The following is a 27,097-nucleotide window of genomic DNA, read 5'->3' as shown; positions in this document are numbered from 1 at the left end:
GTTGATGTAACATTTCACATTTTTATACCGATCTTTGAAATCATACCATGGTTCCTGCAGCAGCAGAAGCAGCGACACAAAAACAAAAACCCAGGAAAACAGCCTCCCAAGTGAGACTGCAGTGGGAAAAAGCACGAATTCCTAAAGGAGAATGCCGCTCTATCACATTTCCAAACAGCTTTGTGAAACAAAGCCAGACAGAATTAGCTATTATCCAAACACTACTTACTCGCAGTGCACTGTATATTTCTCATTCAAAGTGCTGCTCGAAGGGGCAGAGAGGTCCCTGGTCTGACAATAGCCCACTACCAGGTGGAAACAATTAAGGAAGGAAGCTCTCCTCCACTGTGCAAATTATTTACTAGCAAACCCCACTGAGGCTCATGCCATGACCTAATTTAACCACATCACTTGCATCATGTCTCTCTCTTCCTGCATGCCTAGGACAAGACAACCCCGTGAATTCTCCATGGTTCTACAGAACATTTTGATTTCTCTCATTTGTCATAATCGTGGCTGTTTTTAAAAAAATCAGTCTGCCTCCTTCCTGCATCTGAAAGCTGAAATAAGGAACATCTTTGCTGTGACTCAGCCTAATTCTGTTTACTAGCTATATATTAACTTACATTAGCTGAAACTCTAGCTCAGAGCTAATAGCGCTAGGGTTTTTTGTTGGGTTTTGGTGGGTCTTTTTAAACATGAAAAACAGGGGAAGGGAAGGAGGATAAAAGATATGCCACTGATTTTGTAATATTCTTTGTAGTAATCCTGGTTAAAAAAAGACTGGTATTTGTATATACCGTAGATCAGCAATATTGTTAGTCTCTACCTTATCTTTCTACATTATAGCCTTCTAATGAAATATTACAGGCAAAGGAAAACTTTTTTTTTTTTAAAAACAAAGGTTAACTTGATACATTTTGCATGTTTCAGCCACGCTATTTGGGCATCTTTGATATCAGAGTCATCTAAACCAAGAAGTCAGCATCCACTCCTTACCACAAGATGATTATTTCCAAAGGTTATTAATAACAACTGTGCTTAAGTTAAAGGAGAGAATCCTATTGTACACGTAGAAGTAAATGTTTTAGACATTTGAATTAAAATACTTAACCATTATGAAAGGAGAAGGAGAGAATTCTCTCCCATAAGGAAATTCACTGAGCCTGCAGGAGCTGCCCATCTTTGTTCCCTCTGAGCAACGTTCTCGCCCCCACAACTACCTTCGATTAGGCCTAAATATTTTAAGAATACAAAGTTAGGCAAAATAAATCTTGCTCATACTACTAGTGTTTCATTCAGGACAAAGTTTTAAAATCAGAAATGGGCTACACGGCAAGACAGCGCAGTTGCCGATAGTTTCAAAAGCAGCGTTGTGGAGCAGCTTGGCATCATTCCTAACAAAAGAAAGGTTTCCTCTTGCCTCGCACAGCCACAGCTAACATGCTCTGTTGAGACAGTTTAATACATCTGAGTGAATCTCAAAATCTCCTGGTATTTGATACCGCTGAAGACCACCTGCCCAAACATGCACCAAGAACAACTATAGCACGAAAAAACTAGAATTCAGGCTGTTTCCACTTGGGTTTCCTCTTTATTCAATAAAATAGCCATCACCAAGTTTGCTAAGTTCAGAAGTAAGGAAAAGCATTACTACTTCTCTCTTTCTGAGAAAAACAGCTGGCGGAAGAGGATGAAGATGCAGCATCATGATCTCCCTGGAGATTGCTCACTCCCGAGTCTTACACTGATCTTCTGAATGAGAAGGAGGAAAAGTGACCACCATTTGAGCTAACATCATTTTACCATAAGCACAGATACCCGTTTGCTTCCTCCCCCTTCCCAGTGCACAGAGTAAAACCGTAAGTCCAACGCCCTTAAACGAGTATCAGTAACTGCAACAGAGAGCAACCATAGTCTCAGGATCTTATTTCCGAAGTACATGGACCAAAGGAAAAAAGAGAGGGATGAAAGTAACACCTCTCACTATGAAGAGCTAAAGTAGGAACAAGACGGTTATGAATGGGGCACGGATAACAGCTCCTCCTCCTCCGAGCAAAGCCCTACACCACCGAAGGAGCAGTAAAAAGTAGCAGCAGGAAATGCAGCAGGGAGAACCCCAACACACTTAATCCTCAGTAAAGGCAGCCCAGCTTTGAGAGTCTGTGGAGCTCTTTACATCACCAGAGGGGGAGAGAGAGTCTAATTACTTGCTACAATTACCAAAATCCATAAAACAGGGGGTCTTTCCCTCTATCCCCTTGACAAGGGGGCTTGGGGGGGGGGGGGGGGTAAATTTATATTTTCGTCCCATCAAAAACTTTAATAAGAGTCCTTGAATTTTACATCATCCTCAACAGTTTAACAAGGTTAGCCTTGTTCTGGGAATATGAATCGTTAGCAAAACTGTCAGCCCTATAACATAATCATTGCTTTATTTCCTTGGCAACAAAGGAAACTTTTAATGGAAAGAGATTTAAAGTACAGAGTGGACATTCCTCTCCAGACTGTAACCTTTTCCAGTAGAGTCTAGTTACAGTACATCTGCTGAATATCTCTTCTAGAAGGGATTTGGAAGACCAAACGGATCATACACCATTTAAGAGCTTACAACTCCACTCGGTCAGAAGTACAGCATTACTCTGAAACCAGTAGTTCACCTCCTGGTTCTTCTACACATCTATTCAGGAGAGAAACACTGCTGAGTTAGAGAGAAGGTCCTTAAATAGAAGCAGAATTTGAACCACAGCTCAAACTAAGTAAATGCAAATATGACTTTTGCTTACACACATCTGTACTGGGGGAACACCCGCTCTGAAGCGCAGGCACACAATGGGTTTTTCTCCATCTGTGCATTCGACTGGCACTGGTTTAAAGCTGACAGTGTGCTTAGCCCGTTGCCTTGGTAGGTAAAACAAACAAACAAACAAATGGAGGCACTCTGCAAAAGGCTGAGCTTGCAAATGTACAGTCAACTATTAACAAAAATAGTTTAAAAACTAAGCGCATCTTTTCAGGTGTTGCATTGTCAGTAATATTGCTCAGCAATCCAAAATTAAAACCACTACAATGAAGAAATATCTGAGTAGAGTCTGAATAAATATCAAAACTAGAAAATACCTGAAGAGGAGGAAAAAAAAAATACATCTTGCCCTTGAAGTATTTGCCAGTAGATTTGCCTCCATTACAGTCAGCAGCGCCCAGCTGCATCAATGCAAAGACTCAAAGCTACCTGACCAACAGCACTTCTGTATCATTTGTTCCAAGGTCATTTTCAAAACTATCACAGAGAAGAGGGAATTACCAGTTAGTTTTTCTCACAGTAACAGAGAAAGATCTGAAGAAGGTAAAAAACCAGAATGCAACACAATCAAAAGATCTGGATAAACTCAACACCCACATCGGGGGCGGGGGGGGAACGACAACAAAAAAGACACAAAACCACAAAACAAACAAACAAAAAAAGCCCATAACAACCACTAAAAACTACGGAATATCAGATTGGAACCAGAAAGTAAAGCTTTTGAGAAACTGCTTTTTACTAAGGCTAAAAAGACCTTCTTCCCCACTGTACACTACCTCCCCAAACAGGGGGAATCTACAGGAATATAAATGTTTAACATTTAAGCAAATAATTTTTTTAAAGGAATACCACAAACTGGAACTCCTGAAAGTTGCCCTGGATTAGGGGCTGTAAATCTGGAAGACCTGCAGAGAGCGACTGGCACAGCAGAGTAAAGCTTGACTAGGCTGAGTAAAGAACGGTCAAAGGAAGATTTGATTTTAGTCCCCCTCCAGCACTCCCACAGCCACCGTGCGGCACGCTGGAAGTTACACACACACAACATCATTTTTCACAGCACAAACTACAGTCAATAGGCGAGAAGAACGGCCCTTTTCAAAAACAGGGAAAAATGAATTCAAACACTACATTTGTATTTCCTTCTTTCCTACCACTTTTTGGAGATGAAAAAGGAAAGGGATAAAAGACGGAATCCTCTTTCCAACACATAAATCCACACTTCTGACTGCTTTAAAAGAAGGGAAAACCGACACATTAAGTTTTTTTTTTTATTAGAAAGCCACGAGGCATGCAAAGGAGCGAACAATCACGAAGGGCTGCTTTTTAAGCACCGATACGATGGTATTCGTAACACTTTGTGCAAAAAGCACTTACGTACTAATTCTTACAGGGTGCACCAGCAACTCGGGCACCTCCGAGCGGTTCCCACGCCCACACCTGGGTTTTGGCTTAGCTCTGGGGCAGCCAGAAGAGAAGGGAGAGGGGCTGCCCGAGGTGCTCAGCCCCACCACGAACCACGACCAGGGACCCTCCGGCTGCTGCCTTCACCCACGGCTTGTCGGATCAGCGCCGCCAGCGTCGGGACAAAGAGAAACGCTTCGAGACTAAGCGACTTCGGAGCTTAAAACATTTTCGGAAAGGAATTTCCGACACCTCGCACGAGGGTCGAAGCCAAGCTTACACCGCCCGCATAGTAGATAACGGCAAAAACTGAGGGAGGAATATACATCTTTAATCTCGTGGCGTCACAAGTCTGTGCAGAAATACATTTGTAAGTCTTTTAGACGTACCCTTCAGCAGTTATGCTGGGATTAATACTGCATGTTAGCAGGTTAGAGGGGCTGAAGGGTGGGGGAGTTATTGCAAAGTTCAGTTCCTCAAAGAAGTGTTTGTCAGTTGAAATAATAAAGGATAACCTTTGTATCATCCCTCCACATTTCTAGCCATTAAAAAATGTTGTTAAACAGAGTGACATGGAAGCTCTAGCAAAGGCAATCCATACCTATACACTTTAAAGGTCTCACATACCAGGTTCAAATGCTAAAACTATTGAATCTACCTAGAAGAGTTCAACATGATGTCAAAACAGAGAAAGTAGACTCTGCTAAAAATTAATCCAGATTAATTTAGAATTAGAACATTATTCTTTTACCTGTAGGAAAACAAGTGATTTTAACAGATAACCAGATATGTTTATAAAGTGGAGGCAGTTAATCTAAGCAGTATATGTTCAAACCATCTGTCACTATTTAGGGAATGATTTAATCACCTGAAATGACCCCTACCCTTCTCACTGCCAGGCTGCTCACACTGCAGATTATACATTAAGCCATTTCCCAATCAGTTCATTGGGGGTGCTTTGTAGGAAAAGAACTGAATCAACAGCAGAGCACCCTTCCTAAGCATAGATAGTTCACAAATCCATGCTGAAGCTAAAAAAAATAAGAGCAAAAATTTTAAGAAACATGTTTACTTCAGGGACAGTGAGACATCATTGAAAATAGGGGATATTTGTTCCACTGAGCCTGGCCAACAGCCCCAAATAACAGAGGACCAACTTGGCAGCTCTGAATTTTTGATCTTGTTGCTGACTGGCCACCAGCTCTCCCCCAGTCACCCACTGACGACACGTTTTGCAGTAGACCACCACAAAACAGACAGCAGGTCCCAATCAAATTTGAGCACAACCTGATCTACAAACACCCGCTTTCTCCTTCCAGCTCTCCCAAGCAGCAACGCAATCACAGGGAACTGCTGACAGCACTTCACTAACCCACACCCCACGGCCGAGGCACTGGGGACGGGCAGCCGGTATCACTGGGACGGGGGACGGGCAGCTGGTATCCCTGGGATCAGCGCCGGCAGGGAGGAGCACCTATTGCTCATCCTTGGAAAGCAAATCCCTACCGCTCCCCGAGCTGAAATAGGGCGATGGCACATAAGTTTCGTTGGGGATGTTGTTGCTCTTATCTCCATCAGCTCAGCAGGGGTCAGGGCCAGGTTCCTAGTGCCCCTGCAGCTTTGCTGAAGCCAGAGGAATCAAAGGGAAACTCCGACAGCTGCTGCAGGATTATCTGAGCAAAGCAGGCAGGGGAGGAAAAGCCAGGGGTCTTCAGCGAGGCCGCCGTGCCCGCTCTTGGGAAACCAGCGTGTCCTCGGGACGGCCGACGACGATGCTCCAGATCTAAAGGTGGCCCTGACCCCCGAGAAGGGGAGGGCGCACGGATCTGCCCCGCCGGCAAAGGTGCCCTGCAGCTCACGAGCAAAATTCACGAGGAGCACGTATTTTACATAGGCACCGTTGTTTCCTATTATTTTTCTGTGTTATGCTCTCTTTGTGTTCAAGAACTTCAAGTAATACAGAAGAGACACCGTTACTGGTATTCACCAACGTAAAATCTTGGCACTCGTCCTTACCAAATACTCACATAAGCAAGCGGCAGCAGGTTACATGAATTATAAGGATCGACAAAACAAAGATCAGGTTCAGAGAACAGAGTAGCAACATTTAAGGAATCCAACCCATCAGTGAAGACACCTTCCTGCAAGACACCATACAAGTTCCAAGCAGGTTTGTCCTCAGCCCACAGAAGGTGCGGTCTAAGGGTGAGGTAGAAAAGGACAAGCAGATACGGACAAAGCAAACAACCAAAAAACCAACAAACAAACAAACAGGAGACAGAACAAATTTAATATTGACATGCAAGAAGATTACTTGAGCTTGCATCGCTTTCACAGTTCATGGTCTATGATGTTATGAAACTGCTTTTGTTCCCAATATTTTTTTCTGGTAGGGTTTCGGTTTTCTTTGATATGGAAAATGACAGTTTTCCTAATACTAGATGATTAGGACTGGAAGATTAAAAAAGAGGAAAAAAACAACACATAGAAAAAAAGTAATGTTAAAGCAATTAAAAGGGAAAAGACTTGGCAAAATACCACTACAAAAACATGCATAAAGTTATTTACCTAGCTAAGGCTATAGGTCTTTGTTAAAGGTGCACATTTTATTCAGTAAATCAATGGATGAGCGCAGCTTCAAATACATCACTCTGAAGGCTCACAACACCACCTCAGGCAAATCCACAGATTAGCTGTGGCATTGCTGATCATTCCAAGCTTAAAACCAAAGTAAATGTTTATTAACATTAACCGTTGCATTTTGGTTCACTGATTTAGGAAATACAACTACCTTCAGAAAGTACTGAATCTCTTTTTCTCCTAGGGATAGGTACACTGAACAGGCAAAACACAATTTTTCCAACAGCTTTCTGAAACATGAAGGGAAAGTTATGAAAGTGCAATTTGGATACATTACAAACAAAAGAGAAAGCAATCCTTTATTAAATGCAATTAATTTTGATTGTAATAGGCATTCCTTTAATTATGGTTGATGAAAAACACTGCACGTAATTTGTTTTCCCCACACCAACATTCCAGATACAGATTTCCATTACCTCATCAATACCCGCAGCATGAAGTAATCAGAAATAAAACATGAGCAAAATCTCTAAGATTTTTATGTTCTTAAAAAAATAAGACACCCATACCAATGTTTAGGTTTACATAAGCAATCCTACTAAGCAAAATAAAAAATGGGCAGGGGTAGATATGAAGTATGTTGGTTTTGGGTGGGGGTTTTTGTTCCAGAATAAGGGCCTGAACGACAAGCACTTTAGGACTGGGACAGTTTCTATTTGTGTAGTCTTTCAGATAGCGAGGACCCAACTCTAGAAAGATCTGACTGCTTCAAAACTCATGATAATAAATTAGAAAGGATATAGGTTACACTTTTGAACCACCCATATTGCAGATCCGCCATTTACTGACTCAGTCTGGTACTGATCTCCATCAGCTTTCTGGCTACCTCTGCCCTGAAGACAGACCTACAACTCTAACATATACCAGAAATATTTCAATCCAAGTAACTCAGATAAGCACTGAGGCAAAAAATACAACGATGTTTCGGCTCAGACTCTGCAAGCGTATTCGGACCTCAGAGGAACCCAAAGAGTATGCGCTGCCCACGTCAGTTCTTACTCCTGATGATTCCCTGCTTCTAGTCCTCTGTTAGGTTGGACAGAGATCGCAGTTGTCCCTCGTATTCGTAGGGTCTCCAAAATTCCAATTAAATCCCCTTGAAAATAGAGTATTATTGCCACGTGGACTTAAGATAGTTACCCAAAGCAAGCGATGAATTCATGCTAGGAAAAGCATTAGCATTCCTGAATGCTCACAACACATACTGTTGCTTTCACATATAATAGGTCTTATTGTTGCCTTCTGAATATTGCCATTATATACCAACCACCTGAATAGGCTTCGTAGTATCACCTTGACAAACAGCTGTGGTGAGAACAGTACTGCCAAGGTGCAAGGCAATTTCTCTGCAGTCGTAGCCGGCTCACCCGTTACTGGCAGGCTGCTCCCACACCATTTGCAAACCAGTTCTGCCACTATGCACAAAGCCCAGTCCCACCATGCACAGAATACGGATGTATTGCAAGAAATGCCTTATCAGCTAAAGGTGAACGCAGGCCATAGCCATTAGCACTTCTAAAACATTCCTCCCGTCTAACAAAACAGTATATTAAAAAAAAGATGTAAAGAGTGCTAACATGAAAATCTCAAGAGTATTTTCTTCCTGGTTTAGGATGAGACAGGGAGATACATGAACCAGCAAGTGGAGAAAGGTAGAGCTACCGCTATTCTATTTTTCATGATAAAGTGATAGCAGTCTAATTACATAATGCATTTCTACCAAGCTCGTGCCAGCATCAAAAGTCAGGCAATACGTAGGGAAATGCAGGAAATCTTTTAAAGCTTTGTTCAACATTCCTGAAAGCATCCACCAAACACTGAAGTAAAACTCCACATCGAGCTGGTCTCGGAATACATTAATTGTGGCTACATTTCCAGTTTCAGACCACAAGTCTTGGAGGCCTGGGAGTATAATGTGTCTTTACAAATCATTTCTTCTTTAATGTAAAATTAGAGTTTTCCTTTGTCCTTTAAAGTAAGACACGGTAGGAAAGAAGGTGAAGTCCAAAAAGAAAGAGAAAAGCCTATTTACCTGGAATTAAAGATGTATGTTTGCCTGCAATACCGATAATCCAAGCAACACAGGGAAAAGAATACTTGTTTAATTCATAACATTTAATCTAATAACGGGGTAATAAATGAACGCCACATGCTGTGCAATGCTATGTTTGAAACTCACAGACAAGTCTCATGTTGAGAGGGATTTGAAAACTTCTTCAGAGTAAAATATTCCGAGCACAAGGCACAGTGCCACTTTCCAAGAGTTTCTATAGCTTTGTATCATCAACTATTTCTTCGTATACATAGACCTAAAAATAGTATTGTCTCCGCTGATAGTTCAGCTTGGCCTTCCCTCCAAACCGCTTATTGCCAAGACTAGGTTAAAATCTAGCGCTTCATTAGCCACACAGCAGCCTTGGCAAGGACCAGCCCAAAGCAGCAGCGCTTCGCATCGTCGCCGTCTGTCCCAAACTGGGACTTAGTGGGAGGAATAGCCAAACAAGGCAGCCACAGAACTGGAGCTTCCACAGCAACCCAGTTTGTGCACAGCAACAGCTGAGCCTCTGTCCTCAGCCACATTGTTTTATCCATTTTCCTTTCCCGAACAATTTCTCTCTTTTTCAGCCCGCATTGTGTCTTTCTCCTTGCATGGGCCTAACTCCATTAACTAAGCCATTGCTCATTTTCCTACTTTAGTTCCAGCATCTGTTTTCTGTATATGTCTTATTAGCTTTCCATTGTAGGAAACACGAGAGGAGAAAACCACCCAGGGAGACGGAGAGAGAACAGGTTTGAAGAGCAAACTGAAAACCCGTGGAAGGCAGGAGTGAAACCCACAGAGACCTCTCTGGACGGGCTTCCCCGGCACCCTCGACCACATCATCGGCACCCATCGCTTATCCCCGCTCACAGGACCAGCGGTTACCCCTTTCAGTCCTGCTGGCCGTGCCGACGCTGTGATCGACCTCGGGTTTGTTTCGGTTTGACCATTTTGACCCAGCCTGGCTCGCTACAGCAGAAACAGTCGAGACTGCCAAAGCCGAGGGCCAACATCTCTCTTGGCAAATGCAGCAGCCGCGTTCACATGCCGAGAGCAATTTTTCTCCCAGTTTGTGTACTGGGTTTGGACCTTCTGCGTCCCACGCACCTAAGAGCCGCCAAGAGCTATACCTCATGCCACCCTTCTCCTTTCCCCAGACCTTCCCTCACCGTCACCACAACGTGCGATGGCTCTCCTACCCGCAAACACAACGCACAGGACCACTAGGCGTACGCTGCCTCTTTTCCAAGCACTGCCCTTCCCATACCTTTCAGTCCCAAGCTCCTTGGGCGGAAAATCTCTTCTCAAGTGCTCCTGAAAGCACCCTAAGGTACTGCACCCTACCCAGTGGGATAACTAACTGAACGGACCTGCACCAGCGTCTCGTCAGACCAAAACAAAAACCCCTTAAACCTTGAAAAGGACAAATACCGAGTGAGGCGTGACAAGTATTTGCCCCAGACATCTGTGCACACAACAGCGAAAGACCTTTGTACCAGCGCTGAACCTCCTACTGCCTCGCTGCTTGGCTTTTTTTCCCCCACTTGCCCACTACACCAAGGCTTCCCTGTCCATTCCCCAACAACAACTGAACTGCAAAATCAGCAGGATAACGGAGCTGGTATGCTCTCCTCCAATTCTGCAAACACAGAGGCAATATTAGTCTCCAAGTTGGAGAAGAGACGCGTTTCTGCAGGCACCTGTGAGGAGAGGACGAAGACAAAAGGAAGGTTTGAGGCTGAATCTCATCTCACGGTGGGGGGGGAGGGTGTCATGTTCCTCCCCTCACTAGCATTTAAAGCCATGCACAGAGGAAAAAAATAGCCTCAACAGCATGCCAAAATGAAGTCATTTAAAAGAATGAATAGTAGCTATTATTTTCTTAAAATCTCAATGTTTCTCTTTACCCAAATTCATCGTACAATAGAGCAGGTTGAGTTTAAATGAGAATTAGGCTGCAGCTTTTTAGTATGCTCCAGGTAAAACGGGTGAGCCCGCACAAAGGGCACCTGATAACATTATTTGCACATGCACTATTGTGTAACTGTTTCCATAGGCACAAAGGACTGTCTGGCTGCCATAAGAGTTCATGCTAATTGCTTGGTTGTGTGTGTGTTATGAAATGTAAATTAGGACTCCCTCAAAAACCTGGAAAACTGCACTTATCTCAATCTCACAGGATTAAGGGGGCAGTTGTTCAAATAATATTTCTCGCCAAGAAACGTGAAACTAGGCTCTGCAAAGATGCTCTGCACAAAGAGAGAGACAGAGATCTGTTAGTGTGTATGACAGTTGTTCTGCAGCTCCAAATCAAATTCGCAAACTGGTGAAACATCTGGAGGGGAGAGCCTCAGATGGTGAGAACCGTCACAGTTACGGTAATACCCACAGCGTTTCCTTACCAAGCGTGATATGAAATTAAGTAGTTAATATACATGATGATTACAACAGTTGACATAATTATCAAATATTGCGTGACTCCTATGATTGAGTAGTAGATTGGGGGCCGGGGGGGCGAGGCTGGTCTGTAACTTCTGTTTTACCTCCCCCTTCCAAGAGAAAGCATCTCCTGCTACTAAGTTCTTCTGAATAACAAAACATAATAATGATACTAACTCCTTACATGCATTTGTGCCAAAAAATATAAAATAAAAATATATTGCAAGAACAAGCACAGCCCATAAACATTTTCACTGCTTCATTATTTAGGACCAACCAAGCGTTTTATGAATTGTAGTTATTTATGATGTTTTATATACTCTGTGTTTGTTTATGCCCAAAAGGTTCACCGACGTCCTCACTGTGGCTCTCCATCACGCAGCAGCAAGACAGGTCAGACTTCAAACTGCATCGCAAGGGTCTTATTCTCGTATCCTTGCAGGCCCTCTATCCTGCAAACACTTAGCCATGTGTTTAACTTTATGTATACAACTAGTCTCACTGAACTCATTCATGAAATCCTAGCCTTATTTAAATTGCCACAGGTTTTACCATTGACTCCAGTTGGACCCAGATTTCATCTAATGGGACTATTTACATCTGAAAAGCTGAACACATGTCCAAGCCTTTGTAAAACTGAAGTCTTAGTGGCAAAGCCAAGGCATACGCTGCCATTTTATCTCTTACTGGCATGGAGGACCTACAAAATGATTTGCTTTTATCTAGACCTTCACCAAGTTAAGACATAATAAACAGATCATCGCTAAAACAGTTTATTAGGTTATATTTTCCCCCTTTTTGGATATTACTAAGCAGGCTATTCATCCTCTCCAATCTGCTGATTTTTTCCATTCCAATAAGCATGAAATAGTTAATGCATAATCATCTAGGCATAAACACTGACTTTGCATAGCTGGAGAGTTCACTTGTTCATTTTACTTCAAAAAAGAATAAGTTTCAGGCAGGTACAAGACACATACAGAAAAACAGATTAGTAAGCTGCAGTTTTCTTTCTTTAATTACAACAGCAGCAATATTCAACCAATCTAAATTGAATTCAATTAAATCAAGGTTTAGTCAGTTCCTGAAGCAATAGCTGAAATATAATCTCTGCACTTGCTTCCTCATGTAGTTTTATTTAGCATGGATAGTGTAAGGTGACCCAAGTACCTAACTTCTAACCTTCAGCAGAAAAAGAAAATAAAAAAAAAGGAAACCCAAGAACTGCAAAGTCAACAGAGACCCTTTGCTGCAGAAAGTAAAACCGTAGAAGTTCCTGCTGTACAAGAGCTCCTGCTGAAATTCAGAACAATGACTAAAGAATTAAAGACTCTCTGAATACAAAAAACAACTTGCTTTTTCCAATTACCATACTGCTTACTGTATTTATGAGCCTAGAAATTCCCAAGGGCATAACTTGATACTGATTTAATCACTCTGTTGGAAGATTCACTGATTGGAGGGCCCATCCCTTCACTCCCTCCATGACCCGCATTGCTAGTGCAGACATAAAATAGCATTGCAAGTATAAGAAAGATGAAAAATTATGTCTGTTGTTATATGTGCAATTAAATATGCATATTAAATGCAACCATCCTGTTATGAACAGGGTTCTTTAGCATTTTACAATACAAAATACAGCATGATTGGTGAGGGACCTGGAGCACAAGTCTTATGAGGAGCGGCTGAGGGACCTGGGACTGTTTAGTCTGGAGAAAAGGAGGCGGAGGGGAGACCTGATCGCTCTCTACAACTACCTGAAAGGAGGTTGGAGCCAGGTGAGAGTCAGTCTTTTCTCCCAAGTAACAAGCTACAGAACAAGGGGAAATGGCCTCAAGTTGTGCCAGGGGAGGTTTAAGTTAGATATTAGGAAAGATTTCTTCACCAAAAGTTTTGTCAGGCATTGGACCAGGCTGCCCAGGGAAGTGGTTGAGTCACCATCCCTGGAGGTATTTAAAAAGCGCGTAGACAAGGCACTTCAGGACATGGTTTAGTGGGCATCATTGACGGTTGGACTTGATGATCTTAAAGGTCATTTCCAACCTAAATGATTCTACGATAAGCAGTCTTCCTTGAGCAGCTTATGCTACAAGCGTGCTCACTCTTGGCAAAGGACTAACTGGTACGATTTCAGGTTCATGCTAAGAATTATCACAGTATCTGCTCTTCCTTAACAGGAGCGTGCTCTCCTGCCTCACACATTTTATATAGGATTTCAGTTCACAAAAAGTGAGGATAGAAACCAAATACTCTCCATTCACTAGTATCTTTTCAGCCACGTAGAGCAACATAAAATATTGTGCATTTTCACACTCTACACACAGATGTTTCCCCACGATTTCTTATCTTGGAAGTGGTATGCAAAACAAAGTGCTCTCAGTGCCCTTGTTCAAGGAAAAATATTCGGCCACCACTCCCACTGTGCTACACAATGAACAGATGTCCCTACGCCTTTGCCCACACTAAGATCCAGTCCAATTTATACCTTTAAGCAGAATTGTTTAAATTATACCAGACCAGAAAGAAATAAAATTTCAAAACTGATTTTAATCCTCCCCCATTACTGAAAATTCTCATCCACGTCATTTAGATTTTTCCTTACATATTTACAGAAAGAATGAGGCATAGGCGTTAATGAAATACTCTTTATTCTGGAATCCTGTAATCTTTTCTGTACTTACATTGACCTGTGTCTTAGTTCTTTATTTTCACGCGTTAGTCATTTTACTTATTCAGAAAACAGTACCGTAACGTTAGGATTCAGCAGTAAGAAACTGAGCTTTAAGCCTTTTTGCTGTAAAATAAGCTCATATGCTTTTTCACTTCATTAACAATTACCATAGTGTGAACATAAACTGAAACTCCTTGCCTATAATAAGCTACAATAAAAGGAACCTCAACAAAATCTACAAACTTCAGTCTGCAAGATGTTCAGAACAAGCCGAGCACAGAGCCAAGTTGGTAGATTTAAATATCACACACAGCATGCGATTTCTGGAAACTGTGCATAACAGGGTGGTACCTTGCTTCAAGCTACTGCATCAGCGCCTTTCAAGATATGTATATCATACTCATCACCATGGTACCTGCAGACCTGTACTATCCAATTTTCCTGCTTAGACAAGACTCCTTCTCCAACACTATCCCCCAGGAGCGCTGAGATCCAAAGCTATGTAAAGAGCAGCAAGCCTTTTCTTTTCCTGCAAAACTAGCCCATTTCCACACTTGTCAAATCAGCAGCTCAGAATTACAGTAGGTTGAGCACGTATCTTGGTGTCAGATGAACAAAATGCTACAGGTATTCCTATACACTTGGTATTGGTGTAATTTTTCAAAACAGTAAAATACCGAATATTAATACTTATTAGTATTTCAAGCTAGCAGATTAGGTATACGGCACACAACCACGCGAAAGCCAATATTCCTTAAGGCCTTTTTTCTTTGCGGGATCCTTTCCTCACCTCACCAGACACTCTCCCAGCCCCTAAACAAGGTGGCCTTTAATTGTTTTCAGAAAGGATTGCATACATATATCGAAATTGGAACATTTAGAAAAAAATGAAAGAGCTGACTGTCCCCTAGAGGAGAAGAATTTCCTGCAAAATCTCTCACAGGTTTACTGTATCTCAGCAGATCAGTTTTGTTCGCTTATAAACATCAACTTTTTTATTAATATCCTTGCATTATTTTCTTTGTCAAGTGCTAGAAGCAGGCTCTAAATTCCAGAGGACCAACTAGTTTCCTGCTCCCTGGACACCCAATCCTTCCTTTTGCTTTTAACCCTGTATGAGCCAGGCACGAAGCTCCAAGTACCCAAGCCCACCACAAACAGGGGAACGCGGGGTTCTGCTTTGAATGCGTACAAACCTACTCATTCAACGTTAATCAGAACGGAATCGGTGAGACTTTTTTTTGTTAAAAACAAGTACACTGCTACAGCAGATCGCACTCGAGAAACCACGGCCAACCCGCTCCGGCTAAACAGCATCTCGACGCCTAGCCATTCTACGGAAAGGGGAAAGTATAGAAAGCAACTCCCATTAAGCCTCCCTTCCTCAAGCCCAAGCCACCACTTCAAACCAGCCAAACGCCCACAGCCAGACGCCCGACCCGAGGCTCGACCCGCGCCGAACCAACCAGCGCACAGACCGGCCCAAGTCGCGGTTTCGGCCGCCAAGAGCTGGCGATCGCGTTGAGCGGGATGGGGAGGGAGGAATGCGAAGCAGCAGACGGAACGACCGCACGGCAGCTCGGGGCACATGGGACACGCTGCCCCGGACCCTGATCCAGCTCAGGTTTTGCTTTTTTAGCTTAAGGCCAGCAGCACGAGGAACCATTTTCTTTGTGGCCTTTCCCCATGCTTCAGCCTTTTATCTTCTTAAAAAAAAAAAAAAAAAGTGCATCTTGAGAACTCTCCAGAAGCATGATGTTTATTAAAGAGAAATACTAACATTTTTAACAAGCCAAGTGATTTACATACAAGAGATGAGTAATGTACTGTGAAATGGAATAGAACATACAGCTATGTCTTTTCACACAAATAGAAAAGTTATTCAAGTATACTGGTGTTACAAAGAAGCTATAAAGAACTGTTTGTGCTACAAAATGAAAGCTGCTACACACAAAAATGCTATTTTATTTGATTAAATTTTTTCATCATTCTCTTAGTACTTTTTCTTTCAGCAAGCTTTATTTATACAGCTATGCAGCATTTAAATTAATTTTTTGGCACTGGAACCTTAATTCAGATCAAAGTGCTCTTAAAAAGCCTAAGTTTTCTTCTGCTTTAATTATAAAAATGCAAAAGATCAGAAGTTTAATTACAAATAATTAATTAAAAAAAGGAAACCTTTCTTCTGCAACTAACGTTAATTTCGCAAGACCAATCCTCCTTTTCCTCCTTAGAAAAACTCCCAAAGCCCCCAAAAATCCACAGAAAAAGCCTTTACAAGTTTCCTCAAATACAACTGAAATTGTTTGAAGAAAGTGAAGCAAATACACTGAAGCTTCGTGGAATCTATTACAAGGAAATTCTCATTATAATTCAAGATTTTGCAGCAAGGAAATACAGATAGATGTATATATCACACCTAGAAGTATCTTCCCAGGAAACGTACAGGGTTTCTTTTCGGCCTGGGAGTTGGGAGGAGGCAGGGAAGGCCAAAGAAAGGATGGGAGAATAAGAGCGACCTTGCTAGAGACTCACAAACCAAACTTCCAGACGAAACTTCACAAATTATTTCAGAGAGTTGCCCAAGATGATTCACTGATGAAATTCTGGCACCAACAAGGACAGCCAGGCCAATACAGAGAGGCTTAATCCAAGACGTAAACATTTTTCTTATTTTAGCGGTATCTAGAGGGCTGATGCGTAACACACAAAATAAGGCTTAAGACCCTGCCTCGCTTCTGAGCCTATGCCTCATTTCTGAGCCTAATTTCTTTATCTTCTTAGTAAAATAATTAAAACAATCAACACTGTTGCCACACTAAGCAGTCAAATCCAATAAATACAGTATCAAGTACAACAGAAGGCATGACAGCACCTTCATCTTCCCATAACTGCGGTAAATGAGAGGATATGACAAGGCACAGTGTTCCTTCAAATATATTTTTATTTGAAAAGAAAAAAAAAAATCTATTCTTAAAAGGCGTACGAAGCATGAAAAAAAAGAGTATATAGCAGAAGGCTCGTAACCTACAGAACAACAGCTACAAGTGGCTTCTTCCACCCACAGAGTCACACTCGAGGCAGCGTGGGCTCCTTCCACCTCCGTAAGAAAAACCCTCGGTGGTTTTGGGGGTTAGGAAACCTGCTCGAATGGCCAGAGGTGACTGCGGGCACCTCATCTGAATTTCCAACCGGACCTAATCCCCTTCTCAAAGTAGCCCAGTGCAAGTCCACTCAAACAAAGGAGCCAGCCAAATATAATTGATGCCAACCCAGGAACGCTGTCAGGCTGTAAAATGAAATCAAGAACACGCCTCTGTTTCCGTACTGCTACGATATCGTATAAAGGCTAAAAGCCCCAACAGGATCAGCCTGCAGAAGAGAAACGACTCAGTACTAAACAGCCTGTGAAGGCACAGGCATCGTGTGCTTTAAAAAGCAGATTTTTCAGTGCATCACTTAATGTGCTGGTTTGCACACTGGGCAGCGAGATCTTCCTGTGCCTTCTTCAAAGGCCCACCGTCGAAAACACACGCTGAAAGTGATGATATCAAACCACGCACACACAAAAGACTCGAACACACTAAAGTCAAAGTCCCAGAAGTGGCTGATTTCCAGAACGAGCTCCCACTTCACGGTTTCATGTTAGAGCCCTGGAAGAAATCAGTCATTTGAAGAAAACAAAATTATTCTCGATTAGGAGTTCTGATTCTCCCCATGCTGCCCCCAAGACATTGACCTATTCATAATCCAGCAAACCGCGTCTTTCAGAGTGACTACTAAACACCTGTCAAATGTATAGACGTGAATATATAAAGAACTTCAGTAGGACACCTCGAGTCCTCGCTTAGAGCGCTGACAGCAGCCTGAACTCTGAGCGTGCTAAAGCACACCTCGGGGAAAGACCCCAGGCTGGAGGGCAGGCACGGGAATCACCGTGAGACACGCAGGTCCGAAACAGAGACCAGCCACACACTGAATATTTAGAGTTTAAATGACGACGGGGCAGACCCCCTCCGCCTACCCTCTATAGGCAACCTCAGCACACCGATCCTTTTTACAGCGATGCTTGTGTCCTCGTGAAGTCCTTCATCTCCTGCTGGAATCTGGACGAAGCTATATCAAGGGGCTCTTTGATAAAACCAAAGAGTTTGGTGCTGGTTGGGTGGATTTTGGGGCTTGGTTGTAACTGTGGTACTCCACAATAAGGGGCTTGGCCGACCCCTATGTACGGACAGATTTATTTCCCTGGCACCGGTGGTAACTGTTAAGGATCTTTATACTGGACAACAGCCAGGGCCTCAAGGATTTTTTTTTCCCCACTAAGTAACTCTGTCACCTTAAAACCACCGCAAACACCAACTTAAGGAGACTATTTTCAGTGGAAGAGTATTTCTTAGTGCTTTACTCATACACTGGAACTCGTACGTGCTGGGGTTTTTAATACCGAAGTAAATAACCATTACCAGCTTCAATAGTTACTGAGCAAAACCTAAGAGCTATTTTAAACAGCATCAACTGAGAAATATTCCCACATAGGAGTTGGAGGCTAGATGCTGTAAAGGCACTCCTGATGCACCACGACATCGGGAGCCTACGCACTTATCAGCCAGGCACTGCCGACTAAAGAAGAGTATCTGATTCACAGAGCCATCCAACTCCGAGCTACATTCCCTTGCATCAGAGGGAGAGACAATTCACAGAAAAGCAATTAAAAAACTAAAGTCGCACTTACTCAGAGCAGACACCCAAGCAATTGGAAACGCTACCTACAGGAATGAAATGTTATCTCTAAGTCGGGACTCCAAACAAACACTTGCGGCGTATCTATCTTCCAATTCGGGATTTGAGAGGGTTCAAAGGCTGGTTTCCCACCAGAAGGGTGCAGGTCGCTCCGCAGCGATGAAGGAGAAGTGGCACACCGGAGCCCAGTTCCAGGGCCCAGCACCAGTTATTAACCGTTATACGTAAAAAGCCACGGAGGTGGGAAAGGAAGGCAGAACAGAGATCTAGGAACGGTTTAGGCTGCTGCTGAGCGGGTTTGTTTCCATGACAATTTTGGTCACTGAATCGTGACCCTGTTTCAAGAGTTCAAGTCCTTTTTTTAGGATTTAAGTACACAAATTACCAAGCTGGATGAAAATAGCATCCAGGCACTGGCAGAGACTTTACAGCAACAGTTCTGCTACCAATTACCGTGTTGTTCCTCTGAACTAATACTGGACTAGCTGACTAAAACACGTAGGAGTTAAAATCATACAATCCTCTCATTAGCAAAAGAGCCTAGAGTAATGCTAAGTTCAGAAAAACCAATCCTGGAAACGGGACGCTAAATTCAGAAAAACCTGTCCTCTCTTGAACCACGTGTCAGAGGTCAGGGTGGGTTTTTTGGGTCTGCTGAAAGGCTGGTGAATAATAGGGGATGCCACAGACCAGTCCAGCCGTCTAGCGCTAATGGTTTGTACCATCATGTGGAAAATCCTCCTTCAATTACCTGTCAGTCTCCGGCTTCCTGGGCCAGCTGGGACCGGGAGCACTGCTGAGGCCACCGTGCTTAACTCCTGGAGAGGAGGAAGGGCTCCGAGGCAGTCAACAGTGACCCCTGCAAATAAATTAAGAAGCCTTTGTGGCAGACTAATGGGAAGCCCGTCCAGTTCTCTGCTGGAAGACAGATGCCAAAAAAAGGTCTCAAGTTTTAGGCGCACCACAAAAATCCGCTCTCCTATTTACTAGAGTGATGGTATATACACCTGCATGTGTCTTTAGAGGTTACTCTGATTTTTAACAGTTTTTGAAGCACGAATATGGGCCATTTGAATAAACCGCTGGGAGGGGAAAAAAAAAAATCAAAATAATTAAGATATAAAAGACAAAACAGCTTATGCTGAAAAGACAATATTTCCAATGAAACAAAAAGCAATTAAAAAGAGGAAGAGAAGAAGGAAAGGAGGGATATGAAGACAGTAAACGAGCATTATTCACCTCCAATTGAAACCTCCCACCGTTCTTGAAAAACCTCCTCATGAAGCCAACAGGACAACGAAGGCTAACAGAGCAATTCACAGTGTCCTAGGGAACGCAAGGATTAGTATTCAAGGAAGCCACTTTTACTTTTTCTCCCTCTCGAAGCTTAACAAGGCCAGGAAAGGCTGGGGTGGCAGAGCATCGGAGCACATCGACTGGCCATCGCCGGCTACGGAGGCTGGGTGGCCACGTTCCATCAGCTCCAAACGGTCTGATTTACTGGTTTTCTTTTTCCTTGAAGTGAAAGAGATTGACAGCTTACTTGATCCTTCGCTGCCGCCCCAGTGATCAGCACGTTTCTTTGTTTCACAATGAAGCGTCATATAGGAACAGCAACCCCGCGCCAGGCTGAAGCATCCTCCAAAGAGAGAGCCAAAGCGCTCGCTGCTGCCTTTGGAGACGCCCGTTACGAGCCATTCGCAGATCCACAAGATATTTCAACGGTCCTGAAGTAGCAAACTGAGCAGTGCAGTCAACACGTTAAGTAATATTTAGGGTGCAATTCCAAAAACCAATTTCCTCTGGCTCTTCAAGTTTCATTCAGCAATAGGCTGACCTTCGGGGGAAAATGGTTTAGTACGGAGTTCTACAGAGGGTGAAACTGGGAAAGAAATTACAGGATTTACACCCTCTCCCTCTTACTGGGGAGGGACCGCCTGTGCAAGCAGTAACACAAATATCTCAAGTCTAGAGGACTATCCAGACACTGTGGGAATATGACCGAGGAACCTGATCTAGAAGAAGTAAAATGAAATCCTGCTGCCGCCCTGACTTAAATAACCTGCCTGCAGAACAAGCTCCCACTTTAAAGGAAGATAAGGAGAGTTTATATGATTAGTCACCCCAAGCAGGAAAGCATGGGGAGTTCAAAGGTTGTCAAGCCTCAAAGGCAAACAATAGGCTTCCACAATCAAGAGACATTCCAAAATTAATTTAAAAACCTGAGCTCCAAAGTGTTGGAGAACAAAGAACTTTGAGCATAAGGTTCGGGTCTCCAGATAAAATGCTTCCATTTTTCGAACAACCATTTTGGACAAAAATTGGGGGGGGGGGGGGGGGGGGCGGAACATTGAGGGACATGGACAGCTTAAAAAGGTTTCTTTTTCAAAGACAGACAGTTAACCCAAAAGCTGTGTAAAGCCTGTAAAATCTTTAGAAATAAAACCAAAAAAATCTAACCTAAAACGCTGGCCCAAAGAACAGACTCACTTCTACATAAGTAACAGTAAGAATAAGCATCTTTGTCTTCAGATTTAGTCTGTTTCTCCAACTGTAAATTTGGAGCAACTTTCACCACAGGTTGCCAGCAGGCTTGCATCTACAGCTTCAGCATCAAATATTTCAGCTAAAGAAAGAAATTCCATAAACAAACAGCAATGTCTGCTTCAGTCAACTTCACAGAAAAAAGAAAAAAAAAAAAAATCCTAGCAGCCAACAACGAGGGAAGGGCAAACTTCCAGACGAGGGAGGCAGAGGAGCTCTAATTCAGCACTCTTGCAGCTATCAGATGGTTAACAAATTGAGATGAGAGACTTCTGAGCCTTTTGAGCGACTTTCACTCTGGCAAACTTAAAGGATTCAGAAGTGCAGCTGGAATACATATGGGAGATGCTGGAGAAAGTGGATCACTTGAATTTGTAACTCCATTGTGTGCTGGAAGAACTTCCTGCAGATGAGGCGCATCCCGTCAGTGACTCAGGGAGACTCTCCGTCTGCTAACAGTCATGAATTTATTCTCTGAACCAGCTACCAGAAGTGACATGGTTTATGTTAGTGTTATATATGCAACAAGAATCTTAAAATAAAGCCTGCAGGGACATAATTTCTTTTTTGCTTCCAAAAATCTCTATGCTACAGCATCTCCACTGCAAAAAAAAACCACCAAACACCACCACTATTTCGATGAAACTAAGATTTCACATTTTGATCAAAGTGTTTCATTCAACACAACTTTCTATGCAGAAACTCTTTTTAAATCAGAAGCCAAATATATTTTTAGATGATGTTCAGCATTTAAAAATGGAACTGGTATCGTATTAATAGATCATTATCGTGCCAGGTTCATCCCATTAGATAATCAGTTACTGATTCACTTGGTTGGTACTCAACTACAGTACCTGAAAACTACATAGCTTCACTTACTCAGGCATCTTCTCCAGGTTATATTGTTCTTTATCAACATGTTAAAGTCCCCGTTTCATATACAAATTATCTTCATGGTGGTTTGAAATTAGCCCACGGAAGACGCAACAGGAGGGACAAAGGGAACACACTACAGAGAAAGCGTACAAGTCCCCATCTCCCCACTTTTGCCCACCGCCAGCCTCGCTGCTGGAATTCAGAAGATTGCAGCCACCTGCAAACTGGAGCTACTGAAAGCTACTGGAGAGGGGCACTTGGAGCTGAAAAATTGAGAGTAGATGACAAAAAGGGGCCATAAAAATCACAGATGTAAATTAATAATCAAATATACACACACAACAAGGAGACAGATGGCAAGCAATTTTCCCCAGTGTACTTATACTTGTTCTTCTAGTGCACGTATTTGGGTCACTTGCTAGATTAAATCTCATGTGGCAGACCCAACAGAGGTACTGCCGAATGTGTATGGGCTCAGCCTATTTTTACATGATGCAAGTCTGACGCTACAGGGTGAAGGCATTTATCAGGATTTCTTCAATGCAGTTTGCAATATCGCCCTGCGGCTTTGGAACAAAGGTGTTGGATATTTTCTCCCATCGGCAAGGCTGCCCCATTCAGGCCTGCTAAATAAAATGCAGCACAAGCTAGAGAAAGCTGGTCAGTCCTACCAAGTCTCATGGAAGAGTCCTACAGGGAGATGGACAAATCGGTCCGTGTTTTGCAGAGCACCAATTTTGTCAATGTGCCACATGGAAAATACATCGCTAAAGGTTAAAGAATCCTACTAACACTCTCCATAAAATATGCCTTTCTTCCGACATTTGGGAGAAGAAAGGAACACCTCAATGGATGAGTTGCTTTTGACGTGTTGGCTGTAGCAACGCGTGACCTCAGATATGCAGAGCACTAAATCTTCCACACCCCAGCTACAAACTGACAGTGACCTGTCTTATTTAGCACAGGTCACATGAAGGACTACAACTTCAATGCAAGGCACCCCCAGGTCAAATTGCCTACTTCTGGGGGTCTTAAATGGCAGGGGGAAAAAATTACGCAGCTGTGTAAAGCCTAATTGCAGCAATGGGTTTCCCTCCTGTGATGCTGGTAGGTATCAGCATGAAACACGAACTGCATGTGCAGAGATTAGCTCCCCTTCATCTGGCAAGAAACTGGATTTAACCCAGTACAACAAGCAAGATCTTCAATACATCTGCAGGAATGGAAATGGCATTTCTCCCTACTCCTTGTTATCAGTTCCAAGATGATTTTGCTCAGCAATAAATAAACCTTATTAACAACCAATGTGAGTTCACTGTGGCATTAGACCAACATCTAACTATCTCCCCTCTCTTCCCACATTCATCTCTTCTTTTGGTTTGGTGCGTGCTGCATCCAGCCTGAAATAAAACAAATAAGCAAAAAGAAGGGGAAAAAAAATGTATTTGTTTCTAGAGGAACAAGGAGGTTTTGAGTTGGGGAGGAGAATTTCCCCCTAATAATCTACACATGCAACTAGGAAATATCACAGCTGTCCGTGAGAGCTACAGTAGCAGGGAACAAGGTGGCAAAAGCTTGTGTTTTCTGGGTCTACAAGAAAAAAAAAAAAAAAAAAAAAAAAAAAAAAAAAAAGCACTGTTTCTTCTTTACACTGGGTCTCAGGTCTAGAGGCTGTCACTTTCATTCAAAGTAATCAATAAGTCAATTGATCAAAAAAGATCACACGTTTGCACTGATTATGTGCGTGCCACATATCTGTCTAGCCTGAAAGAAACAATAAGTTAGGCAGGCTAATGATGAAAAGTAAGAACGTATACGTTTGCTTACTCAACTTCCTCAGGCTTTAAATTCATTCAATTTCAGTTTAATTGGGTGAAGGGTGGGAAATAAAATCTTGAATCCTTTGATATAGAGTCATAAAGCCCAGACTACAAGCAAGTTTGTTATATCACTGTCCATACAGTCTTTGGTTTGGTGCCGTGCTGCTGCTAAAATATTAAGTTCTACCATTGGGAAATTGATTTTGCTATAAGAAGTTTTTACGATGCCACTTAATCTTACCCAACCTACATAAAAAAAATACAGAAAGCAATTACAGACACCCTTTACATAGTAAGCTTGATCACTATATTAAAAAAAGAACAGTCTGATGTAATTTCAATATAATGGCAAAGGGAGCAGAGAAAGCCGTGGCAATATGCTGCCCTCCTGAAACAAAACATCGCAGGTTCCCAGCTTAAATGCACAATCTTGATTCACTTAAAGTTAGTAGCACGATCCATCTCCCACATGGAGGGCTGTGTCCTGCAGCTCCGGCATCGACCTCCTTTTCTCGTGTTACGTTTCAAGCCGGCTCCTGCGGGGCAGCGAGATTCTGTGATTACAGTTAGAAGCATACTTTGGGTCTGAGAGCCTGCCTCTTGGAACAGATAACCCTTTCTAGTTCAACAATTACTAGCGTGCAACAACCATTGCTGCCTTGCCCCTTCCAGCGCCGTCGTTGAAAAACACCCTAATTAGATGAACCTGTGTACAGAAATGCCATTAACTGGCTTTCAGAACGCTCTACAGCCAATGCCTAAATCTCGGCTACAACGATGAGAAGTACTTTATTTAGTTAGGAGGTAAACACATAAACAAAGCAGTATTTTAGAACACCTTTTAAATAGCCTGGGATTAGTACCGGCAAAGACAGCGCGTCATTATCTTTTCCACTCTTTCTGTGACGACACCCAAATACCACACTTTTCTAACCGCATTAAAGCACACTCATGCAAGATCAAGAGTAACCTCGACCTCCGCATCAATAACACCAGGTAGTACTTCAAATTGCTTTTTTCTATGCCTAGCCAATTTGAACTGGCCTGCAGGACAGGGTTATAAGCACGTCCTTAAACAACCCAGCTTCGCCTAAATATTGCAACATATGCTACTTAGGGTTATGTAAATATTCCACAACTCCTGCCGTTCTTAACTATAACAAGCGCGTTTAAAATAGTGTCAGCGTGTCAAAATATTCATCACTTTCTATTGATCTGGCTCAGACCTTGCCTTTCGGAGTAACAGCGGGTTGGGGTTTTTTTCCATTACGGCTGAAGTTTTGACACGTTAAAACAGATTTAAGAAAAATCCTTGTAGATAATCGGAAGGCTCGCAGAAACCTAAAAACACTTAATTGCTTCACAAGGCTTCGTGTGCATGTAAACGACCCGACGCCTGAATGGCCACACTCTGCAGCCGACACCGTTCCCGGCCGGAGACCTGGACCAGGACTAACCCTTGGCGTTTGCTTCAAGTGTAACGGGCTTAATAGCAGCAACCCTCGCAAACAGGGAGGTTTATTCTGGAAGCGGCGACAGATCCTTAAACGCGGCAGGTGCACCGTAATACGGCGTAAGGGAGGAAAATCCCAAGTTTAGGAACTCAGCGACTCCAGGGCGAGCGGGTTATTTCCCAAGGACCTAAAACTGATCTTTTCGCATCCCACCACCGCGCTGGGAAGTTCGGTTCATCCAGCCACGTTTTTCTCCTCCGGCGCATCCCTCACCCCCACCCCACCGCCTCTTGCGCGACCACCCCCGGGGCACAAACCCCACTCGGAAAGTCCGTGGGGCCAACCCGAGCCACCCAGCGGAGACCCACGCAGACGGAGGCACCCTCACACACACCACCCCCCCCCCCCTCCGTCCCCATCCCCTCCCGAGTGGGGCGGGGGCGGGATGCCCGGTCGCTCCCACCTCGGCGATCGCGAACAAGCCTCGTCCGTCTCGGCGGAGCGAGCGGAGCCGCCGGCGGCCGGTCGCTCTCCCCGGCGGAGGGAGGGCGGCTGCAAAGCTGTCAAAAGTCAACCCGCGCTCGCTTTTTTTTTTTTTTTTTTTTTTTTGGGGGATGGTTTAAATGCCAACGGAGCGTGAAAACGCCCCAGGACGGTTAGTAAGTTTAGCCAGGCGTGCTGTTCTCCCCGACGCGTTTTAATTATGCATCCGTTTTAATTGCGATCGGCTCGAGCCACCGGAAAAAAAAAAAAAAAAAAAAAAAAAAAACACGAGTGGGAATTCTCCCCGCCTGCTAGCAGCGCCTTTCGGAGGGCAGCTACCGTTCAGGGAGAGGAGCAGGGAGGGAGCCCAGCCCGGCCCGGCTGCCGCCCTCCCCATCGGCGGGGGCTCCGGTCCCCCGACGGCGAACGGCAACATCCCGGCGGAGCGGGGGGCCACGGCGCCCGTGGGATCACCCCCCCCCCCCTCACCCCCCCCGGGACCGGCCAAGTTCGGGCGGCGGGTCCCTTCTCAGCGGGAAGGGTCCGAGGGGGACGGAACCCGGGCGGTAAAGCTGTCAAAAAGCCCCGGTAACGGTGGGTCGACGCAGCGGCCACCTCGGTGGCCGAGGAGCCAGCCGGGACCGTTTCCCCGCAGGTGTGCGACCCCCGCCCGGCCCCGCCGCCTCCCGCTCCTACCTGTCATCGTAGCAGAAGTCGGCGCCCAGGGTGTTGAGGTACAGGGCGAGCCCCAGGGCGCTGCTCACCAACTCCGCCACCATCTCTCCTCCTCCTCCTCCTCCTCCTCCTCCTGCCTCCGAGCTCGTAGCGGGGCAACCCCCCCCGGCCGGCCTCCCACACCAGCCCCGCCGCGGCTGCCCCCCGGCACCGCGGGGCGCCGCTCCGCGCTCCGCCGGCGGCCGCAGCCTGACGGCGGGGTTGCGTGCGTGTGTGTCCGTGTGTCCCCGTGTCCGTCCGTCCGTCCGTCCGTCCCCCCCCCGCCCCAACCCCGACCCAACCTCCGCCTAGCCCCTACCCCATGGCAGCGGGGCGGGCGAGCGAAGCGGGGCGAGGAGGCGGCTGCCGCCCTCCTCCCGCGGCTCCCGGGCTCCCCGGCCCGCGTTTCTCTTCACCCACCCCCCCCCCCCCCCCCCTCTCAAAGCCCCGGCTGCCGAGCCGGGCGCC

At 44.3% G+C, this 27,097-nt stretch overlaps 1 protein-coding gene across 1 annotated transcript in view; it reads right to left on the bottom strand.

The window, feature by feature from the left end:
- Positions 1 to 26,845, bottom strand: part of TMTC2 (transmembrane O-mannosyltransferase targeting cadherins 2) — a 257,597-nt gene extending 230,752 nt beyond the window's left edge. Inside the window, exon 1 of the mRNA XM_049792348.1 lies at positions 26,612 to 26,845. Coding sequence (XP_049648305.1) covers positions 26,612 to 26,694 — 83 coding nt within the window. The 5' untranslated portion in view covers positions 26,695 to 26,845. The remainder of the gene's footprint in view (positions 1 to 26,611) is intronic.
- Positions 26,846 to 27,097: the final 252 nt, after the last annotated feature.

This window comes from Accipiter gentilis, chromosome 34 (assembly GCF_929443795.1).
Source record: "Accipiter gentilis chromosome 34, bAccGen1.1, whole genome shotgun sequence".
NCBI lineage: Eukaryota > Metazoa > Chordata > Aves > Accipitriformes > Accipitridae > Astur > Astur gentilis.
Note: the sequence above shows the minus strand (reverse complement) of the source record. Positions and strands in the feature narration are given on the sequence as shown.